Source organism: Protomyctophum bolini (genome assembly GCF_963924005.1).
Source record: "Protomyctophum bolini genome assembly, chromosome: 18".
NCBI classification, from domain to species: Eukaryota; Metazoa; Chordata; class Actinopteri; order Myctophiformes; family Myctophidae; genus Protomyctophum; species Protomyctophum bolini.
This window is the reverse complement of record NC_137879.1, coordinates 32,362,527-32,388,114: the sequence shown is the minus strand read 5'-3', so window position 1 is coordinate 32,388,114 and position 25,588 is coordinate 32,362,527. Positions and strand designations below refer to the sequence as shown.

Sequence of the window (25,588 nt, the reverse complement as noted above, 5' to 3'; positions counted from 1 at the left end):
ATGTATGGATGTTTCCTCTCCTAACCCTTTCCCACTGTGTGTGTTTATGTATGGATGTTGTCTCCTCTCCTAACCCTTTCCCACTGTGTGTGTTTATGTATGGATGTTTCCTCTCCTAACCCTTTCCCACTGTGTGTGTTTATGTATGGATGTTGTCTCCTCTCCTAACCCTTTCCCACTGTGTGTGTTTATGTATGGATGTTTCCTCTCCTAACCCTTTCCCACAGCCAATCTTTTTTTCAAAATGAGCACAGATGCCTCCCGGTGCAACTTACTGATGTGGCCTCATCTACTCTAACCCAAACTGTCCAATTAACATTCAGCAGGAAGACTCTGTTTTGACTAGATCAGGCCTGCATGTTGCAGACTGAGTGAGTATTCATTGGATACCGTCGCAAACCACATTTTCACGAATATTCAGATTATAATAACAGTGTCTGGCTAATTACTGAAAGTTGAAGCGATGCAGAAACTTTTCCCCAGTGCAGGTGAACGGGGTAACGACCATGTTTACAACATCCTTTACACTCCCACTGACCTCTCGGAGCCAGGGCTGACTATTTATTTATTTATGGACATTTTCCAGAGGAATTTAACAAATTACCCCTGGTTTTCCAGGCAGAGAGCCCAGTGTCACTGAAATGAAAAGACCATGGGGCATTTTCTTGTGTGCCTTATTAAAAGATGTTTTTTTTTTTTTTTTTGGGTCGGTCGGGTGTGTGGGCGACGTTACGTATGTAATTCGCAGGGAGTGTACAATACCAGTCATACCACAGAATGTTCAGAATGTGTCGCGCTGCCTGGAATTCATGTTTTGTCACTGTGCTAGTTCCTCGTACTTTCACGTTGATATTGCAATGGCACGGGTGTCAACTTGAAGCTGCAGCATACTCGTGTATTGCCATCGGGGAAGAGAACATGTTTGTCTCAGACGTGTATGTGTAAATATCCCTCAGACACTGCACTCCCCTCTAAAGACCCATCCAGTAACACATACAAGAATCCCTTGATGTTATCTGCGATGATGATGAAACATATTTAATTAAACCTTCAGCGCTGGTGCGATCATTCCAGAAAGCAGACATTCGTGTGTCTGCACAGTATACTACACACAGCTCTCAGACGGCTGTCCCGTCTTTCCTCCCGGAATCTTCCCCAGTGAGGGGTGGGAGGGTGGAGCGGGTGGGCGCGTGCGCACAGAAGTCAAGGCAGATGGCTGTGTAATACTAGCTGAAGCACTGCTACAACGGACGGGGTGCTTATGAGAATTGAGAAACAACAAAAATAAAAAAACTTTGGTAAAAAAAAAGTGCAACACGGGGATAAAGGAAACATTCAATGTCCAGTTTGCTTTGCAGTTTTGCTTTGATCTGACACACATGTCTCTCTGCCCCCCCCCCAGCCCCTCCCATATGCACCCATCAATGGGGGAAAATTCCGGGAGGAAAAACCGGGGCAAGCCTCGCAGACAAGACACTGGAAGCCGCCTCGAGTGTTGTGGTTTTGCCTCTCACTCATCGTATAGCCATGGATGAGTCTTCGTCTGTTCTCTGCCAGGGGCTCTTTGGCATGCTGTGAATGTGGAGCCAAAGGCTGTCTGGGGTTTATAAGGTTAACCATCTGGAATGGTGCATTATTTAAAACGTTGCATATGCCGAGACAAGCTGGCTCTCAGATTTGTCACAGTTCCCACCGCACCGCGAAGGTGCTCCCATTCAATCACTCGCAGCTGATTCTCTGCGTGAGCGACTTGTCATATCCACTTTCGTCCCTGCCGACACTAGCTGAGAACTGAAAGTCTGAACACTGAGTCATAGTTTCATTTTGAGACTTTAAAGCTTGCATATTGACAAGAAGCCGCAGTCGTTCGAGGAGAGATTTGCACGGCAGGTTCACCGACAGCTTGTGGTTGTTGTGGGTCTTTTATTTATTCATTTATTATTGCATAGCGCTGGAAATCATGTATCATGTGGACTGCCAAAGATATGCTCTTGTCCAAGAGCCTCGCAGACTGTGCCCCCCCCCCCTGACTGTACCAGGCCTATACTACCATCTGTCTTATCCTGAGCTCTGTGAAACACAATACACCGGTGTCACTTCACTGATAAACGCATAATATGTGGTCAAACAAAGCGCTTGTGTTTCATGTTCCCAGATCAGTTATGGGGGTTTAAATTGTGTACGAAACAAACCACCAGGAAACTAGCATTTTACACGGAAGGTTTTCAGTGCGCTGAAAAAGTCCTGCGTGTTAATTTAACTACCGGTAGTGTAAAGACCGGTTCCTTTTCAGACACGGTCCAGAGATTGAAGAACCGGAATCGGTTCCATCATATTTGGAATTGTTTCTGGAACTGTTTTTTTTTTTTTATCACACTTCGGACCCTTAAGAGGGAATCGTTAAGGAACCGGAATTCTTAAAATCCTAAAGGGTTTCCAAAACCTAGTAAAGAGTAAAGACTGACCCACATTAAGGTCAAACAGCCGTGCAGCGATTGCAAAGGGGTGTTGAACATTTGAAGGATGCCTTGCCAAGTTGCCTCTGAACATGTTGAATAGAGTACACTGCAGAATCCGCAAGTGGAACCAAATGGACCCGTATTGGTCCACGTGGTTCCATTTAATAACACTCTTCTGAGACAAACGAACGCTAAGGATTTAACTCTGTAATCACAGAGTAACTGCATACTACGTATATTAAGTTATAGGCTTGTCTTTTTCAACTTGCACTGGCTGTTCCTCAGCACACACATTTGTCACTGTATTTCGGAAAATATATTTACAGCCGACAGGCGCTGAGAATACATTTCAGTGCTGAGATCATAACGCAGAGTGAAAAATACTGGAACTATTTGAGGATTTCTTCTCTTTTTAAATTTTTTTCTTCTTCTTTTTTCGAGGGGCGGAAGGAGGACAGATATAACAGTGACCACTGAGACCATCAAAGGGGAAACATCACAGTAATGTCGTAGGCGACTGTGTATAATTACATCATGCGAGTCGTAAGTCACCGGGGGTTGGCGTTGCTTCATGCAAGCAAAGGGGCCCGGCTATGAGCCTTGCATTGCCTTCTCTCTCTTGTTCCTGCTCTGCAGTGATTTCTAATGACTTCATTGTGTGAGGTAAGGGAACAAGTGGCTCCTACCTCGAGGGGCACTTTGTATAGCCAGAATCAATACGGCGAACATGGATAATGGTGTTTGTCTGCCACTGACAACTGGTCGGTGCATCACGGCCCGACGATATCTAATGATGAAACGCAAAAGTGGGCAGACCGGGAACCCCTTTTGGTGTTTTTAAGCAATATGTTATACTTTAGCGGTTGAAAAATAGCAGATCTACAAGGTCGTAGCGCGACGAGCCTGTAGGTCTGCTATTTTTGAAAAATCGTGAAAATGTGGCACAGATCTTTTGAATATATTCTTTCAGAGAGAGAGAGCGTTTTAACTCTAATCTTTGTTTCTGGGGGGGTCAGATGGAACTACATCTTTTCAGATGGGGGTCGGCGGCCAATTTATAATTTTTGGGGTCTTTGACATTTGAACCACTGACAGAAAACTGTCAGGATTTAGAAGGCATTTGTAGAATCTGCGTGGTGTCAGGTCGAAATGGGTTAGGACAGATTATTCATTTTGATTAAAGGTGAAGTCTTCCCTTAAAGGCTGATTTCGATATCTGATTTCCCAGAGGTTTGTGTCGCGTTCATCGCTTTGGAAATCTGTATTTGGTGACGGTCTACAGCTAATCTAGCCTAAAGATACAGGGCTGTTTTCTTCAAAAAGCAGTTTTTCTATGTCAGTCGTTCTCAAACACTTTCATGTCACTTTTCACGATTCTTAAAAAATAGCAGATCTACAAGCTCGTAGCGCGCCACCGAGTGGCGCGCTACGAGCTTGTAGATCTGCTATTTTTCAATAGCTAAAGCATAACATAATGCTAACACCATCTGAACTGAACACCAACAGAAAGGGATTCCTCTCCAGACAATAATGTGACTCGTTCTAGAATTCAGCCTCAGGAATCCACAGCTTCTTTAAAGGCCTCACACTGTCACGTCTTATACTCATGTGCGGGTTTGCTATTTAATTCATGTGTTTGTTTGACCACTATTGTTTTATTAATGGCCAACATTAGCACTTAGTATAGTCACCTTAAAGGGACACTTCACCCTTTTTGCAAAAACATATACCGGTATGTTAATGACGTTTAGAAGCTTTAGAACACTTTCCTGGGGGTCTTTATGTGTGTAATATGTGGTTTTAGATATTTTAGATTGTAGCAGCGAGCACAGTGCATCTGATGTCATGGACACTGGCCTCACTACCTTCCTGGACTACAATTCCCACAATTCTTTGGTGCACTGCTCCTCCTTGTGGATAGGGGGAGAGCTGTCTTACTGAGACAACATGTAGTCCAGGAAGGAAGTGAGCCCAGTGTCCATGACATCAGAGACAACAGGCTCACTGCTACAGTCTAAAATATCTAAAACCACATATTACACACATAAAGACCCCCAGGAAAGTGTTCTAAAGCTTCTAAACGTCATTAACATATATTTTTTTGCAAAAAGGGTGAAGTGTCCCTTTAATAGTCTTCCCCACTACTAAATCGTCGTAGTCGCGGGTCACTGGAACAACATACTTTCAGATGGGGGTCAGTGGCCAATTACATATAATTTTTGGGGTCCTTGACATGAAATATTGAGCACCACTGATGGGTTCCCGCCCCAAAATGGGTTAAGCCCTGTGGGACTCCTCTGATTGGATGAACAAGCTTCTTGGCAATTAAGGGACCCTCGATAACAAAGCTGGTAATCGATGTGGTATTTAATTCATCTGGGTTTCCCAACAATTAAGCCCCGCCTCCGTATAGCATCACCATGCGTTCCAATGGCCTCTTGGCCTTACGTTTAGCTACAGTATGTTGTTTTCATGCTAATGCATAGCAGCTGTGCAGAGACCGCGTGCCTCCTCCTGTGTTTTTAGTCAGCAGTGCACTGTGTGTGTGTGTGTGTGTGTGTGTGTGTGTGTGTGTGTGTGTGTGTGTGTGTGTTTGTGTGTGTGTGCATATGGCCACATATACTCACTTTGTAGAGCTGGGTCCCTGTCCAACAACACACGGAACCACGCCAGTTTGTTCTCTGTGTTCCTCGCTGTGCGACTTTGGGCCCGCTGCGCTACATATTACATGATGTCACCGGCCCGCTGGTTGCGAAATATTTCAGGAAATGAGAACCTCATTGCACTCTGAGCGGAGTCTTGTGTGCTTCTTCTCCGTTAGCGTGTGCGCTGCCTCGCCTGTGTTTTGTGTGTGTTTGTGTGCATAGTTATATTCCCAGTGATTAGAACTCTTACGACCTCGAATAAATGGAAAATATGATAACAAAAGCAGCAGTTTGACTTGGGGCAAAGCCTATCTTTCCTGTAACCTCCCGAGTTGTGTTTGTTGTGGTGGTGGTTGTGTTGGGCTCTATACCGGTGTGTTTATTTGTTGCCTTTTTGTGTTGTTGTTTTCACAGAGGACGGCATCGCTGAGCCATCTGCCTGAGGAGGACCTCAGGGACCCGCTGCCGCCACACTGGAGATGCTACATGTCTCCACAAGGGCGGCGCTACTATGTCAACACGGCGAGCAATGGTAATCGTGAGTACATCATGCACTGCATACAATTAAAATAGTGTCTTAATTGTCTGAGTCGGATGTTCTGTTCTGTTTGACCCATTTTGACCTGGGAACGATTCTACAAAATGTCTTCTAAAATCCTGACAGTTTTCTGAAAAAACCCTATGTTTCTGTGTCAGTCGTTCTCAAAAATGTTCATGTCAAGGACCCTAAAGATTATATGTACTAGGCCGCCGACCCCCATCTGAAAATATGTTGTTCCATGGGACCCCCCCCCCCCCCCAGAAGCAAAGATTTGAGTTCAAAACACACTTGAAAACACATTTTCACAAATTCTTTAAAATAGTTAAGCTCGTAGATGAGCTTGTAGATCTGCTATTTTCCAATGGCTAAAGTATAACAATGCTTAAAACACCAAAAGGGGTTCCCGCCCCAAAATGGGTTAATTCACGTTTAATTTATTATGAACACGATGTGTCGCATTTTGCCTGGATTTCACTGGCAGCGTCGGAGCGCGTATAACTAACTTCCCGAGCGTCGGTACCAGAAGGCGACAACTGGTTATAGCTCCTCGACTCCAGGCCTTGTTTCTGCCAACACCCCCCAACACAATTAGTATTCTGTTTCTCCCCGTAGCATGCTAATGTTCGCACTGAGAAACAATGACACAAAACACATAAACACACACACACAAACAAAGGCCCAACGCGCGCGCGCGCACACGCACATACGCGCACGAACGCACACAAACACACGCATGCATATATAGGCTGCTATTACACACTGTCTGGTCTAGAGAGAGACAGCTCAATTGGCCTTCTCCCACAGTCTTCATGCTATCCCCAAGTGAACTCACAGTAACTTAGCTTGAATGATGACACTAATATCTCGTCGTGGCATATTGTGGCAGTTTCCTCACGAGTGCCTTAGTTTCACTTCAGGGGTGTAATAAAGGTTATCGGAAGTTTCTCCCGGTGCAGCTGCTTGCTCACCAATCAAACACACACACACACACACACACACACAAACTGGGGGGGGGGGGGAGTCAGAATCACATGCAGGACAGTGTTGTTTTCGTCGACTAAAACTACCACTAAATGAAAACTGACCTATGATGACTAAAACTAAGACTAAATATACTGACAATTTCGTCAACAAATAAAAGCTAGACCAAAATGTTAGGAAGGGACTATAGTGGACAAGAGATCCAGTATAAGTCATTTTACACTTGGTTGCATGCTGAAAATAGCTGATCTACAAGCTCACAACTGCGACGCGTTGTGAGCTTGCAGTTCGGCTATTTTCAGCAAGTGTAAAATCAGTCATTACGACGGCATCAAGGCCCGCCAAAATATACAATTAGTCGACTAAAACTAGACTAAACACTAAAACATTCCAGGTGACTAAAATGTGACTGAAGTGAAAACTATCCAGGAGACTATACGACTAAAAACTAAAAAAACTAAATCTGCTGCCAAAAACAACACTGGCGCAAAAATAGCAGACCTACAAGCTCATAGCGCGCCACCGAGTGGCGCGCTACGAGCTTGTAGGTCTGCTATTTTTGAAAAATCGAAGAACGACTGACATTTTTAGAATCTGATCTCAGGTCAGAATGGGTTTATCAGACCAGTGTGTGTCCAGTGGAAACCTCGTATGAATCTGATCTCAGGTCAGAATGGGTTAACAACAACCGCTCTTACTGTAGCAGACATATAACCAGACCGTCTCATCTGATCTGTCTCATCAAAGCCCCCCCTAGCTATAGCTCTTCACAACATCATGCAGCCTGCCTCCGATCATGGTCACAGTGCTGTGGTGTGGTGTGGTATGGAAGCTGAGCCCCGGGGAGGGAGAGAGAGAGAGAGAGAGAGAGAGGAGGCCATTCTAAAATAAGCCCGTGGCGTGGACTCCACCCTGCAGGCCCACCAGAGACCAGAGAGAGAACTCCATCCCTCTCCTCTCCTCTCACTCCTCCGACCTCCTCATGGGGTTTGGACTGATGTCGACGGGGATGAACCATAAAAACATGCTTCTGTGGGACGAGCGTGAGCGGACTTCGGCAGCGCCCCGATTTGTTTAAAACCACTTTAAAGTAAACCCCTGTATACTTATAAAGCTGACCACCGGGGTCCCCCAGGGCTCTTTGCTAAGTCCTCTGGTATTTCAATTTTACGCCCGAAAATAGCAGATCTATGCGCGCTCACAATGTGCGTCTCCCCCTCCCTGCCCCGGAATAGAGGGTATGCGCATGACACCATCATCAAACCCGGAAGTTATATGCAGGAATGCCTATACTGAGTGGCAAAAAACTACTTTCTGGCCTCGACAACCACATGTATCCAGACAGAAAAGTCCTATCCGATTGCATTAAACAACGTTAAACATCGTTAAAGGACAACTTATAGTTTTTTTTTAGGGCATTCGAGCATTGGGCTAAATATTATTTTGACAACATTTTATGGTGATTTATTTTTGTATTATTTACTATAGTCCCTAATAAACCCCATGAAATTACATCTGGCCACAGAAGATCACAGGATCTACTGAATTTGAAGGTAGCCTATACTGGGGGGAAGGCTTATACTGTGTGTCATAGGCTCAATAATGTCAGTTTGTCACATTCAATCGATCCTGTGATCTTTTGTGGCCAGATGTAATTTCTTGGGGTTTATTAGGACTACAGTAAATAATAAAAAAAAGAAATCGCCATAATATTTTGTAAAAAAAAAATACATATTTAGCCCCATGCTCGACTGCCCCCGCCCCCCTGTCAAAAACAGCTAAAATCCCTAAAACGAAAGAAAGCAGCAAATGAAAAAAATGTAACACTCATCTTTTACTTTCTCTAATAACAACCCAAAACATGAACCGTGGTTGAAAAAAAACTAAAGTTGTCCTTTAAACTCACTTTGCATGTTGATTTGCCACTCGATGTGCCATTCACTTTAAGCATGTATATACCATAGCATTCTATACCGTAGCATCCCAATAGAGTCTATTGGGATGCTACAGTATAGGGCTCAAGTAGCTCATGTATTTTTATTTGACATTTTTTACGCTCTCTCAGCATCCTCTTTATATTTCCCCCGTCTGGCCAATAATTTCCCATGCGTGCAGCGAGCTCTCCGGATCTGTTTTGTCTGTCTGTGGTGTGTGTGATAGGAACGGCGGGGCTTATCTGGCGATAGATAACCAGCTATCATATTCCAGAGGGGTACGTACAGCCCAGCTGAGGTGACGAGGAGGCGATGTGGTGTGTGTCGTTCTGTGTTTGGAACCGGTGTTGTTTTTGGCAGCACATTTCTATTTTAGTTTCAGTCATAGTCTCTTGAAACGTTTTCATTTAGTTAATGTAGTCACCTGGAATGTTTTAGTGTTTAGTCTAGTTTTAGTCGACTAAATATCATGAGACTTTAGTCGACTAAATCTACGGTTGATTTAGTCGGGCCTTGATGCCGTCGTAATGACGTTACACTTTACAAGCGTGACGCATTGTGAGATTGTAGATCTGCTATTTTCAGCATGCAACCAAGTGTAAAATGACTTATACTGGATCTCTTGTCCACTATTATTATAGTTGACAAAATCGACAGTATATTTAGTCTTAGTTTTAGTCACCGTAGCTTAGTTTTCATTTAGTTTCCATGGAAAAAAGTAGTCGACGAACATTTTTCGTCTTGGTTTTAGTCGACGAAAACAACACTGTTTGGCACTTCTTGTGGTTCTCTGGCACGGCCTTTTGTTTTGATATTTTCTTTTCGTCTTTCAATATGGCTTTTGGGGGACATCGATAAACGTTTCACGGCTGTTTCACACGAAAGCACAACATCTCCATGCAACATCCATCTCTCAGCGTTAAATGAAAACAACTTCTATTTCTAGTTTTTGTTCCCTTTGCTGTTTTTGCGTTCGTAAAAATAGCAAAGGAAAAGGAGCCAAAAACCCAATGACTTCACTCCCTTATATGTAAGAGAATCATGCATGGTTGCCAAGAGGGGTATTGCAAAAAAAAAGCTACCCTCATAAAGACGGAGAAAATCACACAAGAATAGTATTTTCGAGAGCCTTTGCTGCGTAATGAGAAATTGGAGCGACGGAGAATATGCTCCGCGGCGCGCATGCTGCACAGTTATTGCCATATTGGCCCCCAGCTGTCTCCAATTCGCCACTAACCCATTTTAGGCGGGAACCCCTTTCGTGTTATAATTTAGCTATTGAAAAATAGCAGATCTACAAGCTCGTAGCGCGCCAACGAGTGGCGCGCTACGAGCTTGTAGGTCTGCTATTTTTGAAAAATCGTGAAAAATATTTGTTTCTGAAAACTGGAGGGTTTAGAAGACATTTTTTTAATTCATCAGGCCTAAATGGGCTAAAGCAACTGTAACTGCGTTTTCCATACGACCCCATCTGATAACATTCTAATGAAACAATCGTTATTTATAGCATCTCTCTCTCTCTGCTATTTTAGACCAGACCGCCCTTTTCTTGCATGTTTGAAGTTCAACCAGATTTGATTCCTGTCGGTCAGAAAGCCCCGTTTCTTCATATTTATTAAATTGTATTTTGAATATTGTTATTATGAATGGATTTGCCCTATACTTCGTCATATGCTATAGTGTCACAGAAAAGTTGCAAAAATAGCTGATCTAGCTTGTGGATCGGCTATTGTTGCAATTTTGTAATTTTTTGGGGGGGAAGTGAAAGTGGTAAAGTGAAGTGTGTCAGTAGGTTTTGAACCATAGTCAACATGCTTCTTTTGTGGAAAGTGGAAAATTTGGTATATAGCTTTTTTTTATTGTCCTAAAATAGTGTCTATAATTATATATAGTATACATACATTCATGAATCCACTTGCTGACCGGCTGCTGGTATTGAGCAATCCTGTTTTATAGGGGGATATATGTGACCAAATGTAGATGTGATCTAAATGTCATTATGCTTTATGTAGCATGTGACATGTCAAACTATAGGGTGTTTAGCCACTTGCCCAAATGTGCCCAAAATGTGCTGACCTCATCACATTTGTGCTAAACCTCATCACATTTGTGATGACGGCTATGGCCATTTTTTTTAGCCCAAGGAGTGTTTTGTTGTGCAAAACTAATGCTTGGAATGGATTCAGAGTCATGAAAACCCCCTAGTTTGACTGACATGTCAACATGGCTACTTAAAGCAGCCGGTCAGCAAGTGGATTTGTGAATGTACCGGTATGTATAATTGTATATAGACACTATTTTAGGCCAATAAAAAAAATCACACCCGTGTGAAGTGAGTGGTGCAACTCCGTGTGGGGGTTCCCACACCATGCTGTTTTCATGCTCATACCCAGCCAGGCAGGCAGGCAGGCACCCACCCAGCCAGCCAGCCAGCCAGCCACCCACACACACAAGTCCGTAAGGGAGTGGTTGCACCACTCAAAAAAACTATAATTCCCACTCCACTTCCCACTGCCAGACTGCCAATGAAAAGCATTAGCACAAGCTTTTTTTTTGTTGTGACCAAATAACTTAATCCATTTTGTAACACAGGTCCAAATTTGTCCCATTTCCAGAAAAGTAAACCGTGTCGGTCGGACTATATACGAGGTTTCCACCCGACAGCGGCGAGCGTGTTCCTGTGTGTGTGTGTGTGTGTGTGTGTGTGTGTGTGTTGTTGTTCCACCCGTGCCTGACAAGTCACATGTTCAATGTTTCTGTGTTGCCATGGTAACAGAGGACAGAGCTTGTATATGCGTGGGTGATCTCCTTTTCCTGGGTGTTTCTTTTTTTGGTCTCTGTTGCATTGCTGTGTGCACACTATAGACTATAGCCAGCGCTGCTGCATGCATGCGCCCCCCCCCCCACACCACACCGCGCTCTGCTTTTGCACCACCGCGGTTTGGTTTGGTTTCACGAGGATTATCTCAGTGGTCACCGTTTGCCTTGTCCAGTGGTCTGGCTTCATAAACAATCTAAAAACCAAATACTTTCAGAATACACATCCGTCCCCTGCAACTCCCCAGTGGTGGGGAGAAAAAAAAACTATGTACTTGAGTGTTTTTGCTAAAAGTATATCGATACTGCAATGAAGTGAGTAAAAGTACAAAAGCATATTGGCATCAGAATGTACTTAAAGTATACCAAAAGTAAAAGTACTCGTTATGCAGCAGGTCTCATTTCAAGTTACAATCTTTTGAAAATAGCGGATCTACAAGCTCACAATGTGTCTCGTCGCGGCGCATTGTGAGCTTGTAGATTGGCTATTTTTATAGCCAATCTACAATTGCCGAAATGTATCTAGGGCTGAAGTGGTTAATGTATAGGCTATTGTTTTGTGATAATAATCAAAATCTACAAAGTAACTAGCAACTAAAGTTTTCAAATAATTGTAGTGGAGTAAAAGTACAACATTTGCCTCTGAAATGTAGTGGAGTATAAGTAAAAGTACTGAACGTTGGAAATTCTCCAGTGAAAATTGTACTTGAGTACATGTAATTAGTTACTTTACACCACTGTCCAACCCCCGGTTGCACATAGCTGTGTATAGCTGCCACAAACAGGCGGTTCTGCGAACGTTGCCAGGTATTTATAAATGGCTTCTAAATTGCACCCAGCTATAAATGCTTGTTTTATAGATGCGCAAGAAATGGGCTCGTATAGCTGGAATGTCTAATGTAAACACGACGTCATTGGAAGCGTATGCTACACGCTGAAATACTTCAGCATGTGTTTAGATGTGTGAGGCCTATCATCTGTGTTCCTTGTTTGGTCTGATGTTGTGAGATGGGGGCCCGCCCGCAGGAAGGAACGCTATGTAGCGCGTAGCCGTGTGGCCAGAAGACATGATATATGGCATATATATATATATATATATATATATATATATATATACTACATGTGAATGGACTCTCTGTACTTTAATCCATGTAGGCCTTAGGTCTTCTAAATCATGCCACTTTTCTGAAAAACCTCGTGTTTCTCAATATTTCACATGAAGGACCACCAAACATTATATGTAATATGCCGCCGACCCCCATCTGAAAATATGTTGTTCCAGACCCACCCCCCCCCCCCCCCCCAGAAGCAAAGATTTGAGTTAAAAACGTTCTCTCTGAAAGATTTGAGGCACATTTTAAACAGCTAAAGTATTACATAATGCAGTTAAAACACCAAAAAGGGGTTCCCTTAGTTGATGAAACCAGGAACAGAAGGCAAGTATTGCAACAGGGGAGATGAGTGTCGTATGGTTATGAATTAAATATGGCATGTCAAAGCTAACTAGGCCATTAGTCCCTTTTTCTCCCCCAACTGTTCAGATAAACTGTGATATCTCTACATACTGTATATAACGTGGGCCGACGGCAACAATGGAATTATAAGGCCGTGTTTTGACACGCTGGCTTAAAATAGCGCCAGTGAGTCTCCTCGAGACTTCTCATTATTGTCATTTGAACACTTAGCAGGCCTATATAGTGCATGCATCTGTTCAGAGACAGATGGATCAAAATGAGGTGTATAACGAGGATTTAGCTACTGTATGTATGGATATACAGTCACATATTATGATATTCTGCACTGGCCTGTTTCAACTCTGATAGTATTTAGGCTACACGATGAATTGAAACTAAGTAATTGGAAATCGTGAAAACAAAACAGCTGCGCTCTAATCAACACCTCAGCTGCGACACAGTATATAATTGATATAGTATAGGCCTCAGGTGGTGGTGGGAAGTAACTAAGTATATTTAAGTACGGCACTTAAGTACAGTTTTGAGGTATTATACTTTACTTGAGTATTTCCAATATCCAATACTTTTTTACTTCTACTCTACTACAACTCAGAGGCATATATTAAAATTATTTGTAATCTTTAGTTACTATAGCTACTTTGTAGATTTTGATTATTGTTATTACAAAACATACATTAACCGATACTTTGAAGTCTGACCTTTTACTTGTAACAAAGTATTTATATATTGCAGTATTGATACTTTTACTCAAGTAAAGAATGTGAGTACTTTGTCCACCACTGGCGTTAGGACTATAATAATGTCTCTTGCGTGACAATTATTCCCATGTGTTGCTGTTTATACAGTGTAACGTGTCGCTAACGAGCCACATCTGAGGCTTGGCAGGTGTTCTGGCCCAGCTCTCTCACCTGTTTAAACTAATTTGAAAATGATCACTTTGCATTCTGCATTTCGAGAGACAGTTGCCTAGTAACCCAACCTTGTTTCATTCTAGTCTTTGCAGCGCTTCATAGTAAATGTATACAGGCTTTCTCACCACCCCATCCTCACATTTTTGCTAATGACGACCGGAGTATTTCTGTCTCGCGCATATAAGAGAAATTATGTCTTATTCAAAACACATTTCAAAACCGTGTTCAATTTAGAGTCGGCGATGTGTATTTAATTGACTTCTTGTGATAATGCTATATGCGGATGTCTTTACAATCCCGCTTCCTCACGAGCGGCCTATTGAACCCGTCTGACTGTGTATAAAATAAAAACACAAAACCGGATTTGTAAACATCGCTTTGACAAGTAAGCCTGCGCCGGAGATACGGATACAATGAAAAAAAAAACCCCGAGCTAAGTAGATTTTGACCATATTCTTCTGCATTAATATCCCACTCTCCTCTCACGGTATTGATTTGCTTCACGACAAGCTAACGGAGACAAATGGAGGCATTTAGGGCCCAATGAAGGAACAGGTTCTGCCGGTTGTCCTCCATCAAACGTGAAGGCTATGCCGTCTCTCTCCCTGTCGGCGCCCTCTCCGCCGTCACGCGTGTCATTTGAGCTGATGGGCTTTTGGCTCTGTTGTCTCCACTGCTATAAGTATACCATCGAACACAGAGCACAGCCCGGGCCCAATTGGGACCCAAATGAAATAAAGGCTTTTTACCCATTTTGGGCATGGGAACCCCTTTTGGTGTTTTAAACATTATGTTATAATTTAGCTATTGAAAAAATAGCAGATCTACAAGCTCGTAGCGCGCCACTCGCTTGTAGGTCGACGCTATTTTTGAAAAATCTTTGAATATATATTATTTCAGAGCGAACGTTTTTAACTCAAATCTTTGCTTCTTGGGGGGGTTCCCCTGGAACAACATCTTTTCAGATGGGGGGGGGGGGGGGGGGTCGGCGGCCAAATACAGACAATTCTGGGGCTCCTTGACATGAAATAGTTTGAGAACCACTTATTATTAGAAACATGGGGTTTTTCCAGAAAACCTTCATGATTCAGAAGACATTCGTCGAATCGTTCCCAGGTCTAAATGGGTTTTTAAGTCCTATGGTCGTGGCTGCTCTTTTCTATTTCCGAGAGTAAAGGCTAATTGAACTCCTGTGGTGAGAAATGGAAGATGAGAATATAAAAAGATATCAAAGAGAGGGGTTTGTTCCTCACAATTCGAGGCGGTGTGCCGTCGTGCTTTTGCTTCTCCTCTGTTCTCACCCTGCATGCTTTCGGCTGACGGCCCGGGAGACGGAGAACGGAGCGTGACTTTGCGACAGATTTTGTTTAGCTTTTGCAACAGATGCTTTGGTTTGTTTTTGTCAGTGGTGGAAAGTAACTTGGAAAGTACTTTTACTTAAGTACTGTACTTAAGTAGAATTTTGAGGTATATGTACTTTACTTGAGAATTTCCAGTGCTTTTACTTCTACTCCATTACATCTCGAGCCAATGTTTTTACTTTTACTCCACTACAATCAAGTAACACAGCTGACAAAACTTAATTATAATACAAACATCTAATCTGCTTCTTCACCCAGAAACCACGTGGGAGAGACCAACTAGTGCACCTGGGACCCCTAAAACGTCCCTTAGACATAAGAACTCCTTACCAGCAGGTATTGCATCTCTCTCACACACACATATGCACACTCTCTCTCACTCTCTCTCTCTCTCTCTCTCTCTCTCTTTCTCTCTCTCTCTCTCTCTCTCTCTCTCTCTCTCTCTCTCTCTCTCTCTCTCTCTCTTCCTTTCGCTTTCCTTCATTCTGTCCTTCCTTCTGTCTCCATCTTCCGCCTATGCCACTTTAACCTTTCTCAAGTTTAGAGGCCTGGGGCTATGAGTGCCAAAATTCCACAATGGCACAATGTCCCTCTCTCTCTCTCTCTCTCTCTCTCTCTCTATGACACACACACACACACACACGCACACACTTCACTTCCTGTGACTAATTTTATCTGTAGCCTTGAGTGCGGAACCAAGGCCTCCTCTGTCTTTGCTTGCCACTGCTCTTTCACAGCCTTTAAGCGGCACCAGGGTTTCTCAGATGCTTCCCTGCCCCCGAAGTGCTTTGATTTCGGCAGCCGCGAGCCCATTTATTTCACTCCTAACATTATAGTGAGGTTGACATCTGGACCACATTCGGGCTTTTTTTCTCCTCTTTTAAGTAGACTCAAGTCAACGCCGCACGTACACACTCAAACACTCGAGCAACGGCAACAAAAATAGTGTTCAGGGCTAACCTACAGTATGTGCACGATATACATGTGCCAAAAGCAACCGGGCAAAGTAAAAATGCCGTGTCATGTTGGCCACACAAGTCAGCATCCATAAAAATAAAAAAGCGGGTCTCTTCAAGCTTTATTCTCTTTGTGTTTGACTCCCTGACGGGGCCGAATTAACGCATTCTTCACATTGAATTTGAGCAACAAAGAGGCACTTCAGTCCAAGCATTGATTTGAGTCACACACACACACACACACACACACACACACACACACACACACGTGCATTTTTTCAAAACCCTCTTTCAAATACATTGAGCTTGTAGTGACAGTGGCAGGCCACAAACCACAATACCACAAGTTAATCTCTCTCTCTCTCTCTCCCTCTCTCCCTCTCTCTCTCTCTCTCTCTCCAGTGAATGGTTTTCACTCAGGTGGAAGTCCCCTGCATCCTGGGGAGCATTCTCACAACAGCCTGGTGAGGAAGAGCAGCACAGAACCACAGGTAAGGAGGACCGACCCACACTCCTCTTTCTCTCCTTCCTCTATTGCAGTGCTTCTCAAACAATGGGTCTGCCACTTGAATTAAGGTGACTTGATTGATTGACATAAAAAATGGGCCTATCAGCTCAAACACACAATGCAATACTTTGTTTTCAAAAAAGTTTTCGAAAAGTAAAATACCAAGAAAAACTACCATTTCCATCCCCCCCCCTCTATTTCCCATTCCATTTGTCTTATATGTAATGCCAGCGACGCTAATCCAAAGCCCCCTCAAGTACATATTTTAACTATTTTCAGCAATGGGATAATAGTTTTATTTATTTTTGCTGGGTAGATCTTGTTGACCCGGTCGTTTTGAAAGTAGCTCTCAAGTCAAAAAAGTGTGGGCACCCCTTGATATACAGTATTTGACACATGACGTAAAACCGCGAAGATATCTCACACGACGCAGAGTCTTATCTGATAACGTAGTTGATTGTCGTGGTCGTCAAATGTATGTTGCATTGCGCTTGTTGCTTGCGCAGATGTGAGAGTGATTCAACTCATGTACAGTATGTATGTACTGTACTGTACCGGGGTCGGTCAGATAAAGGTCAGTCCCATAATAATCATAACGCATAATGATGCTGGAAAAAAAAGGTGAAAGGTTCCTCTATTTGCGTCACAGTGACTCAATGTTAACCATGGTATATATATTATATACCGCCTAAACCTGGGACGCCAGTTCCCGACCGACTGAGCCCACGCAAACCCCTCCCTTCCCCCTGCTGCTATACCCTTCCTCCACTTCTATCACCTCCTCTCCTCTCCACCCGACACACACACACACACACACACACACACACACACACACAGCGTCACAGGCACACACTTCCATCACAGTGAAAAGTAAAGTAGGAAAGTATGAGTCATTTGTTGCTCTCTCCACTTTTTATATTGTCTCTGGTCGGTCGGGTGGAAACCTCCTACTGTATGTCCAAAACTGTCACATTTCAGGATTCAACTTTTAAAAAATGGCGAAAGTATAACAGATCTACGAGCTCGAAGCATGCCAGCCCGCCCGCGACAGATCTGCTACTTTTGATGCTTTAGTTTATAGTGTGATCATTTAGGGCGTTAAAAAAATTAAATAAACACACACAACCTGTTAGAATATTGAGATAAGAGGCAGTGGTGGAAAAATACTGTACTAATTTTGAGGCAATTGTAGTTTACTTGAGTACGTCAAATTGTCTGTACTTTTACATCCACTCCACTGCATTTCAGAGGCAAATATTGTACTTTTACTCCAATTATTTGAAAACTTTGGTTACTAGTTACTTTGTAGATTTCGATTATTATTATTTAAAAAAAAATCATACATTATTAACCATTTCCGCCCTATATACATTTCGGGCCATTTGAAAATAGCTGATCTACAAGCTCACAATGTGTCGCGAGGCATTGTGAGCTTGTAGATCTGCTATTTTCAAAATAATTGTATACTTTTGAAAACTTAAAAAAAATGGGACATTCTGCATAGTGAGTACTTTCTACTTTTGGTACTTTAAGTACATTTTAATGCCAATACTTTTGTATTTTTACTCAAGTAAATTCTGAATTCCGGACTTTTACTTGTAACGGAGTATAGTTCTACATTGCAGTATTGATACTTTTACCCGTAAAAACCCGTAAAACAATGGCGTAGTTTTTCCACCACTGATAAGAGGTTTGTTGCCTGACAGCAAAAAAGGAAAGGAAAGTTACCATGTTTACCCAGGGTAACTGGACTAAGCTCAAGAACTTGTTTACAGCCAGGCCCTGCTCATAGAACATTTCATGGTGGTAGGAGTTCAATGCCTTGTCCAAGGGCACTTCAGCGGTGGTAATTTTAACGTGCCGGTCCGGGGATACGAACTAGCGACCTTCCGATATCAAGACCGCTCCGCAAACGGTTCGGCCGCCGCTGCCCTGTGTGACACCTCACAGTTCCCACGAGGCTGTTTAACGCTCCGGCACGTAAAGTTGGCTGGCAGCGTTCAGTCGACGTTTGGGGCCGGGAAAACCTTGTATGTCCAAAACTGTTTAAAAGCATAAAACCTCTCAACCGTCTGGGCACCAATAGGCTGCTGAGCCAGCCTGACGGCGCGCCGCGGGTTCGACTCCCGATCCCGACGGCCTTTGCCGCATGTCTCCCCCCCCCCCATCTCTCACCCCATTTCCTGTCAATCTACTTTCAACCTATCGATAAAGGCTAAAAAAATAATATTTCTTTAAAAGCATAACACCTTGAAATATGGTCATAAAAGGTTTTCTCCCCGACAGATTTGCATTATCCTGGCTTTCCCTCCGGGGATACAGTTTTTATTGTCATTTTATCTTATCATTCTGTGAAATCCCTAACCTACACCTAATACTGCGTCAATCCAAACCTATATGCATTAATCAGTACACACATTTTATTTTGGTTCTATTCTACTCTTATCTCTCCCTACTCTTTGCCTGTACCCATCCTGTGTTTTTTTCCTGCTCGCCGATGTTACTGTCAGGAAAAGTAACTAAGTACATTTACTTAAGTACTGTACTCGAGTACAATGTTGAGATGTTTGTACGTACTTTACTGGAGTATTTACAATACTTTTACTTCTACTCCACTACATTTAGGAAGCAACTATTGTAACTCCACTACATTTATTTGAAAACCTTAGTTACTTTCTGGATTTGGATTGTTATTATTACAAAACATAATTACCCCCTTCAGCGCTATATTACATTGCGGCCTTTTGAAAATAGCCGATCTACAAGCTCACAATGCGTCGCAATGCGATGCATTGTGAGCTTGGCTATTCTCAAAAGTTTTTTTTTTTTTAAATACATTTGAAAACTTTAAATGAGACATTTTGCATAATGAATACTTCTTACTTTTGGTACTTTAAGTACATTTTAATGCCCATACTCTTGTACCTTTACTAGATAAAGTTAAGTACATTTTGATGCCCATACTCTTGTACCTTTACTAGATAAAGTTAAGTACATTTTAATGCCCATACTCTTGTACCTTTACTAGATAAAGTTAAGTACATTTTGATGCCCATACTCTTGTACCTTTACTAGATAAAGTTAAGTACATTTTAATGCCCATACTCTTGTACCTTTACTAGATAAAGTTAAGTACATTTTAATGCCCATACTCTTGTACCTTTACTAGATAAAGTTAAGTACATTTTGATGCCCATACTCTTGTACCTTTACTAGATAAAGTTAAGTACATTTTGATGCCCATACTCTTGTACCTTTACTAGATAAAGTTAAGTACATTTTGATGCCCATACTCTTGTACCTTTACTAGATAAAGTTAAGTACATTTTGATGCCCATACTCTTGTACCTTTACTAGATAAAGTTAAGTACATTTTAATGCCCATACTCTTGTACCTTTACTAGATAAAGTTAAGTACATTTTAATGCCCATACTCTTGTACCTTTACTAGATAAAGTTAAGTACATTTTGATGCCCATACTCTTGTACCTTTACTAGATAAAGTTAAGTACATTTTGATGCCCATACTCTTGTACCTTTACTAGATAAAGTTAAGTACATTTTGATGCCCATACTCTTGTACCTTTACTAGATAAAGTTAAGTACATTTTGATGCCCATACTCTTGTACCTTTACTAGATAAAGTTAAGTACATTTTAATGCCCATACTCTTGTACCTTTACTAGATAAAGTTAAGTACATTTTAATGCCCATACTCTTGTACCTTTACTAGATAAAGTTAAGTACATTTTAATGCCCATACTCTTGTACCTTTACTAGATAAAGTTAAGTACATTTTGATGCCCATACACTCTTGTACCTTTACTAGATAAAGTTAAGTACATTTTAATGCCCATACTCTTGTACCTTTACTAGATAAAGTTAAGTACATTTTGATGCCCATACACTCTTGTACCTTTACTAGATAAAGTTAAGTACATTTTGATGCCCATACTCTTGTACCTTTACTAGATAAAGTTAAGTACATTTTGATGCCCATACTCTTGTACCTTTACTAGATAAAGTTAAGTACATTTTGATGCCCATACTCTTGTACCTTTACTAGATAAAGTTAAGTACATTTTGATGCCCATACTCTTGTACCTTTACTAGATAAAGTTAAGTACATTTTGATGCCCATACTCTTGTACCTTTACTAGATAAAGTTAAGTACATTTTGATGCCCATACTCTTGTACCTTTACTAGATAAAGTTAAGTACATTTTGATGCCCATACACTCTTGTACCTTTACTAGATAAAGTTAAGTACATTTTGATGCCCATACTCTTGTACCTTTACTAGATAAAGTTAAGTACATTTTGATGCCCATACTCTTGTACCTTTACTAGATAAAGTTAAGTACATTTTGATGCCCATACTCTTGTACCTTTACTAGATAAAGTTAAGTACATTTTGATGCCCATACTCTTGTACCTTTACTAGATAAAGTTAAGTACATTTTGATGCCCATACTCTTGTACCTTTACTAGATAAAAGTACATTTTGAATTCCGGACTTTCATATTGCTATATTCCAGCATTGATACTTTTTGACTCAAGTATAAGACATGTGAGTATACTCTCTCCAGCACTGCTGTCAGGACGTCAGTCTTTCCCCCACGGGGCTCATTAAACACTTCATACGTTGCCATACCGTAGTTCATAATTGTCTCGTCGGCCGTGAGGTTATATAGTCCCAAACCCAGTTGTGAAATGTAAACCATCATTTTAATCACACTGTTGTGACTGCAACACTACACTCGCTCATCTCCCGCGTCAGAGAGGAGGAGGAGGAGGAGGAGGGGGGGGGAGGGGGAGGGGGAGGAGGAGGAGGAGGAGGAGGATGAGGATGATGGTCGTTAAGAGAGACATGAATCCCTCCCACTTCATATGCGCCCCGCCCCGCCAGATCATAATTATTAGTCAGGCGATCACGCCGCCAGTTTTGACTGTATCCTCAAACCACTGAAACCCGTCCGTCCGTCCTTCTCTGTGGCACAATTCAATTCAATTCAATTCAATTCAAAGGGCTTTATTGGCATGAGAAAACATACAGTACGTTTACATTGCCAAAGCAGAAAGAGCAATACAACAATACAGCAATACAATCCAAACGAAAACTATGTACATTTGAAGGTCAGAATCTTCAATAGATCAAATTCTATGTACCAAGGTCACTCGATGCAGGTATAGTGCAGGTGTGATAACACAGTAACACACACACACACACACACATGCACGAACAAACGCACCAGCGTCAGCACACTTCATTCTCGCTGCCACCTGTCTGCCTGCCGCCATATACACCCCCCCGCCCCCCACACACACACACACCAGCCACTACATCCCAATTGTTTGCATTTGTCTTTGTTGTTTCTGTTCTGGTCGTGGAGCGGAGGCGAGGCGTGGTGCCTTCCATCTCTTCCAAAATAAACCCTGGCGGCCCCCCTCCCTCTTCCTCCTCAATGTTTCCTCTCCTCATCTGTCTGGCTGCTGTTTCACTGGGCATGGTACAGCATGGACACAGCGTGGGGTGGACTACTGTACTGCTACTGTACTGCTCTCTCTCTCTCTCTCTCTCTCTCTGTGGCGTTGTTTATCAAAGTCCTACTGTATCCACTGTATCAGTTTTTTGCTTTCTTATTACCATATTTGTCACTCGTACTGTATATCCATGTCCGTCTCTCTTCTTCGTCCCTCTCTCCCCCGTGTGAGTGTCACCACATATAGGCGCCGATTCGGCCACGCACACGCGCACGCACGCACACACAAACACATGCGCACGCCTCGTTATTCTACGCTAAAGTATACGGAAACTCGCACACAGTCCTTCGCTAGTATGCAGGACTGCCCTCGCTATACTCTGCACGGCAAGACACGCACAGACACAGACACACGCGTGTGCACGTGCGCGCGCAGCAACGGGAGCAGAGAGAGCAGGCAGACATATGCTGTGCTAGAGCGCACCAGGGAGAACTGGCTGTGTGTGTATGTGAGGTAACTGTGTGCGTGCGTGCGTGCGTGTGCGCATGTGTGTCGGGGCGAGTTGGTGTGTGTGTGACTGTGTGTGTGTCAGCAGCAGGGGGGGATAAACATGTCTGACACGGAGGTTTGTTTGTTTGACGACGCGTCCTGCCTCTCTCCACAGAGCCCAGGATCGACGTCGCCCACCAGGAGACAGAGCAAGGAGACCACCGTCACCGTGAGTACAGACTCCGACTCAGATTCACTTCATTGGCACTTATGGATGCAACAGTTTACATGTTTAGGTACACAGTACATACAGGGCAATTAAGTGCATAATGCAGAATACTCAAAAGTGCATAATAGTGCAGAGTATACTCTCCCACCACCACAACTAAAGCAACAACTCCTCCCTGACTGACGGTATAATGCGCTCACTACGGTGCCCGGGACGTATGGCACGGTGGTAAATGGTGCATTTATATAGTGACCTTATCCAAGGCGCTTTACATAGATTGTACATTGCATTCACCCACACATTCATACACCGATGGCGGCGGAAAGTAAACCTGCATGCAAGGCACCAACCAGCACACCAGGAGCAATTAGCAGTGTCTTGCTCAACGACACTAACTCTGGGGGAGCCCGGGGGTTCGAACTGGCAACCTTGCGGTTATACCATCTGGAAACTTAAGTGCCTTAAGTGCAATTTTGAGATATTTGTACTTTACTTGAGCATTTCCAATACCTGTACTTCTGCTCCACTATGCATCTTGGATCCTTTACTCCACCGCAAGTGGTTACTTTGTAGATATTTACAATACTTGGTATTGTTACTATTTAAAAAAAATACAAAAAGTTGTATACATTTGAACACTTCAAATGGGTCATTCTGCACGATGAGTACTCTCTTACTCTTAGAGTTGTTGACCCAGGGTCTCTCTCTCTCTCTCTCTCTCTCTCTCTCTCTCTCTCTCTCTCTCTCTGTCTGTCTCCAAGGGCTCCATTTTCGTCACCGCTAAACCCCTTATCCCTAAACTTCTTTTACTATTTAGAAAAACATCTTTGAATAGTTCAACTATAGCCAATCTACATTGACACGTTGTGAGCTTGTAGACTGGCCCATTTTAACTATTCAAAAATGTTTAGCAAAATAGTAAAAAAATAAAATAAAAAAAAAGGGCTAAGAAGTTCAGGGATAAGGGGTTTAGCGGAAATGGAGCCCATAGTCTCTCTCTCTTTCTCTCTCTCTCTCTCTCTCTTTCTCTCTCTCTCTCTCTCTCTCTTTCTGTTTCTCTCTCTCGCTCGCCCTCTATTTGACTGTAACTCTTGATTCTTTCACCGTAATTAGCGTGTTAGTTTCCTCTCGCTTACAGTTAAAATGAAGCACTTTACAGTAGGTGGGCGTGTGCTGGGAGGGTGGAGGGCAGGCACGCCTCTTCTGGCTTCTTCCATAGCAACCAGGGGATGCTTCTTCCATAGCAACCAGGGGATGCTTCTTCCATAGCAACCAGGGGATGCTTCTTCCATAGCAACCAGGGGATGCTTCTTCCATAGCAACCAGGGGATGCTTCTTCCATAGCAACCAGGGGATGCTTCTTCCATAGCAACCAGGGGATGCTTCTTCCATAGCAACCAGGGGATTCTTCTTCCATAGCAACCAGGGGATGCTTCTTCCATAGCAACCAGGGGATGCTTCTTCCATAGCAACCAGGGGATGCTTCTTCCATAGCAACCAGGGGATGCTTCTTCCATAGCAACCAGGGGATGCTTCTTCCATAGCGCAACCAGGGGATGCTTCTTCCATAGCAACCAGGGGATGCTTCTTCCATAGCAACCAGGGGATGCTTCTTCCATAGCAACCAGGGGATGCTTCTTCCATAGCAACCAGGGGATGCTTCTTCCATAGCAACCAGGGGATGCTTCTTCCATAGCAACCAGGGGATGCTTCTTCCATAGCAACCAGGGGATGCTATTGATAGAGAGACAGGTGTTTCTTTTTTTTTAAATATATGTTTATTGGTAGTAGGTTTCAACAGTTTTACTACAGTTTGAACATACCATTTTATTTTTATTTTTTTCTCCCTCACCTCATCCCTCCCCCCACAGTTATTGTCATCATTAAAACAATATAAAAAATGACATTAATAATTGAGTACAGACATACAAAAACAACAACCATGCATATTTGAAATTATAATTTAAGCACAGATTAAAAAAAACAATATAAATAAAACAAAATAAATACAATTATGAGTTGGGTTATTCGAGTTCAAAAGAAAGTCACAAGTTATGTTGGAAAAGATTGTGTTGAATCATACATCACTCTCTATACACATATATCGTTATGAGGAAGCAAAAAACACACATAGTATTGATTCAATTAGTCTGTCGGAAGTACCCTCAGATTCTCAAAGTAGGTAATAAATGGTTGCCAGCTAGAAAATAACCTCTAATTGTAAACTTAATTTTTTCCAATTTTAAAAATCCCATAATATCCTTAAGCCACATAGCTATAGAAGGGGGAGTTGGGGATTTCCATCCCAACAATATTCTACGTCTTGCTATCAGTGTGGCAAATGCTACCATTATTAGACTGTTTCTGGGTTAGAAGTTCAAAATCTGATGGTACCCCAAAAATAGCGATCTGGGGTGACGGCTCCAGACGAACCTCAAATATATCAGACAAGATCTCAAATATTGTAGTCCAATAATGTATACCAGCTTGGGGCAAAGACAGGTGTTTCTGATAGAATATACTGCAGAGTGTTGAGGTCAGTGTCATGGCCATGTCGCCCATTGAACAATGAGTCAATGAGGTCTGTGATAGATCCATCTAGAAGCCATTGTGCTTGCGCATGTGTGTGTGTTTGTGCGTGTATGCTTGTGCGTGCGTGTGTTGCGTGTGTGTGAGACACAGTGCTGTGTAAGCCGTGCAAACGACGGTCCACTCGTGATCGTAGCAGTGCATGACCGCGAGTCTCTCCTGGATGAAGGCCTTTCGTATTTTTCTTATTTCAAGTAAACGCTTTTCTA

General features: G+C 42.7%; 1 protein-coding gene across 5 annotated transcripts in view; it reads left to right on the top strand.

Moving 5' to 3' along the window:
* The window catches only part of gas7b (growth arrest-specific 7b), a 64,399-nt gene that overhangs the window by 13,474 nt on the left and 25,337 nt on the right, over positions 1-25,588 (top strand). For 2 of the 5 annotated variants that reach the window (XM_080789697.1, XM_080789699.1), the window contains exons 2-5: positions 5,519-5,642; positions 15,383-15,460; positions 16,483-16,571; positions 22,737-22,790. In XM_080789697.1, the coding sequence (XP_080645823.1) occupies positions 5,519-5,642; positions 15,383-15,460; positions 16,483-16,571; positions 22,737-22,790 (345 nt within the window). The remainder of the gene's footprint in view (positions 1-5,518; positions 5,643-15,382; positions 15,461-16,482; positions 16,572-22,736; positions 22,791-25,588) is intronic. The other 3 variants (XM_080789698.1, XM_080789701.1, XM_080789700.1) reach the window with 3 other exon arrangements.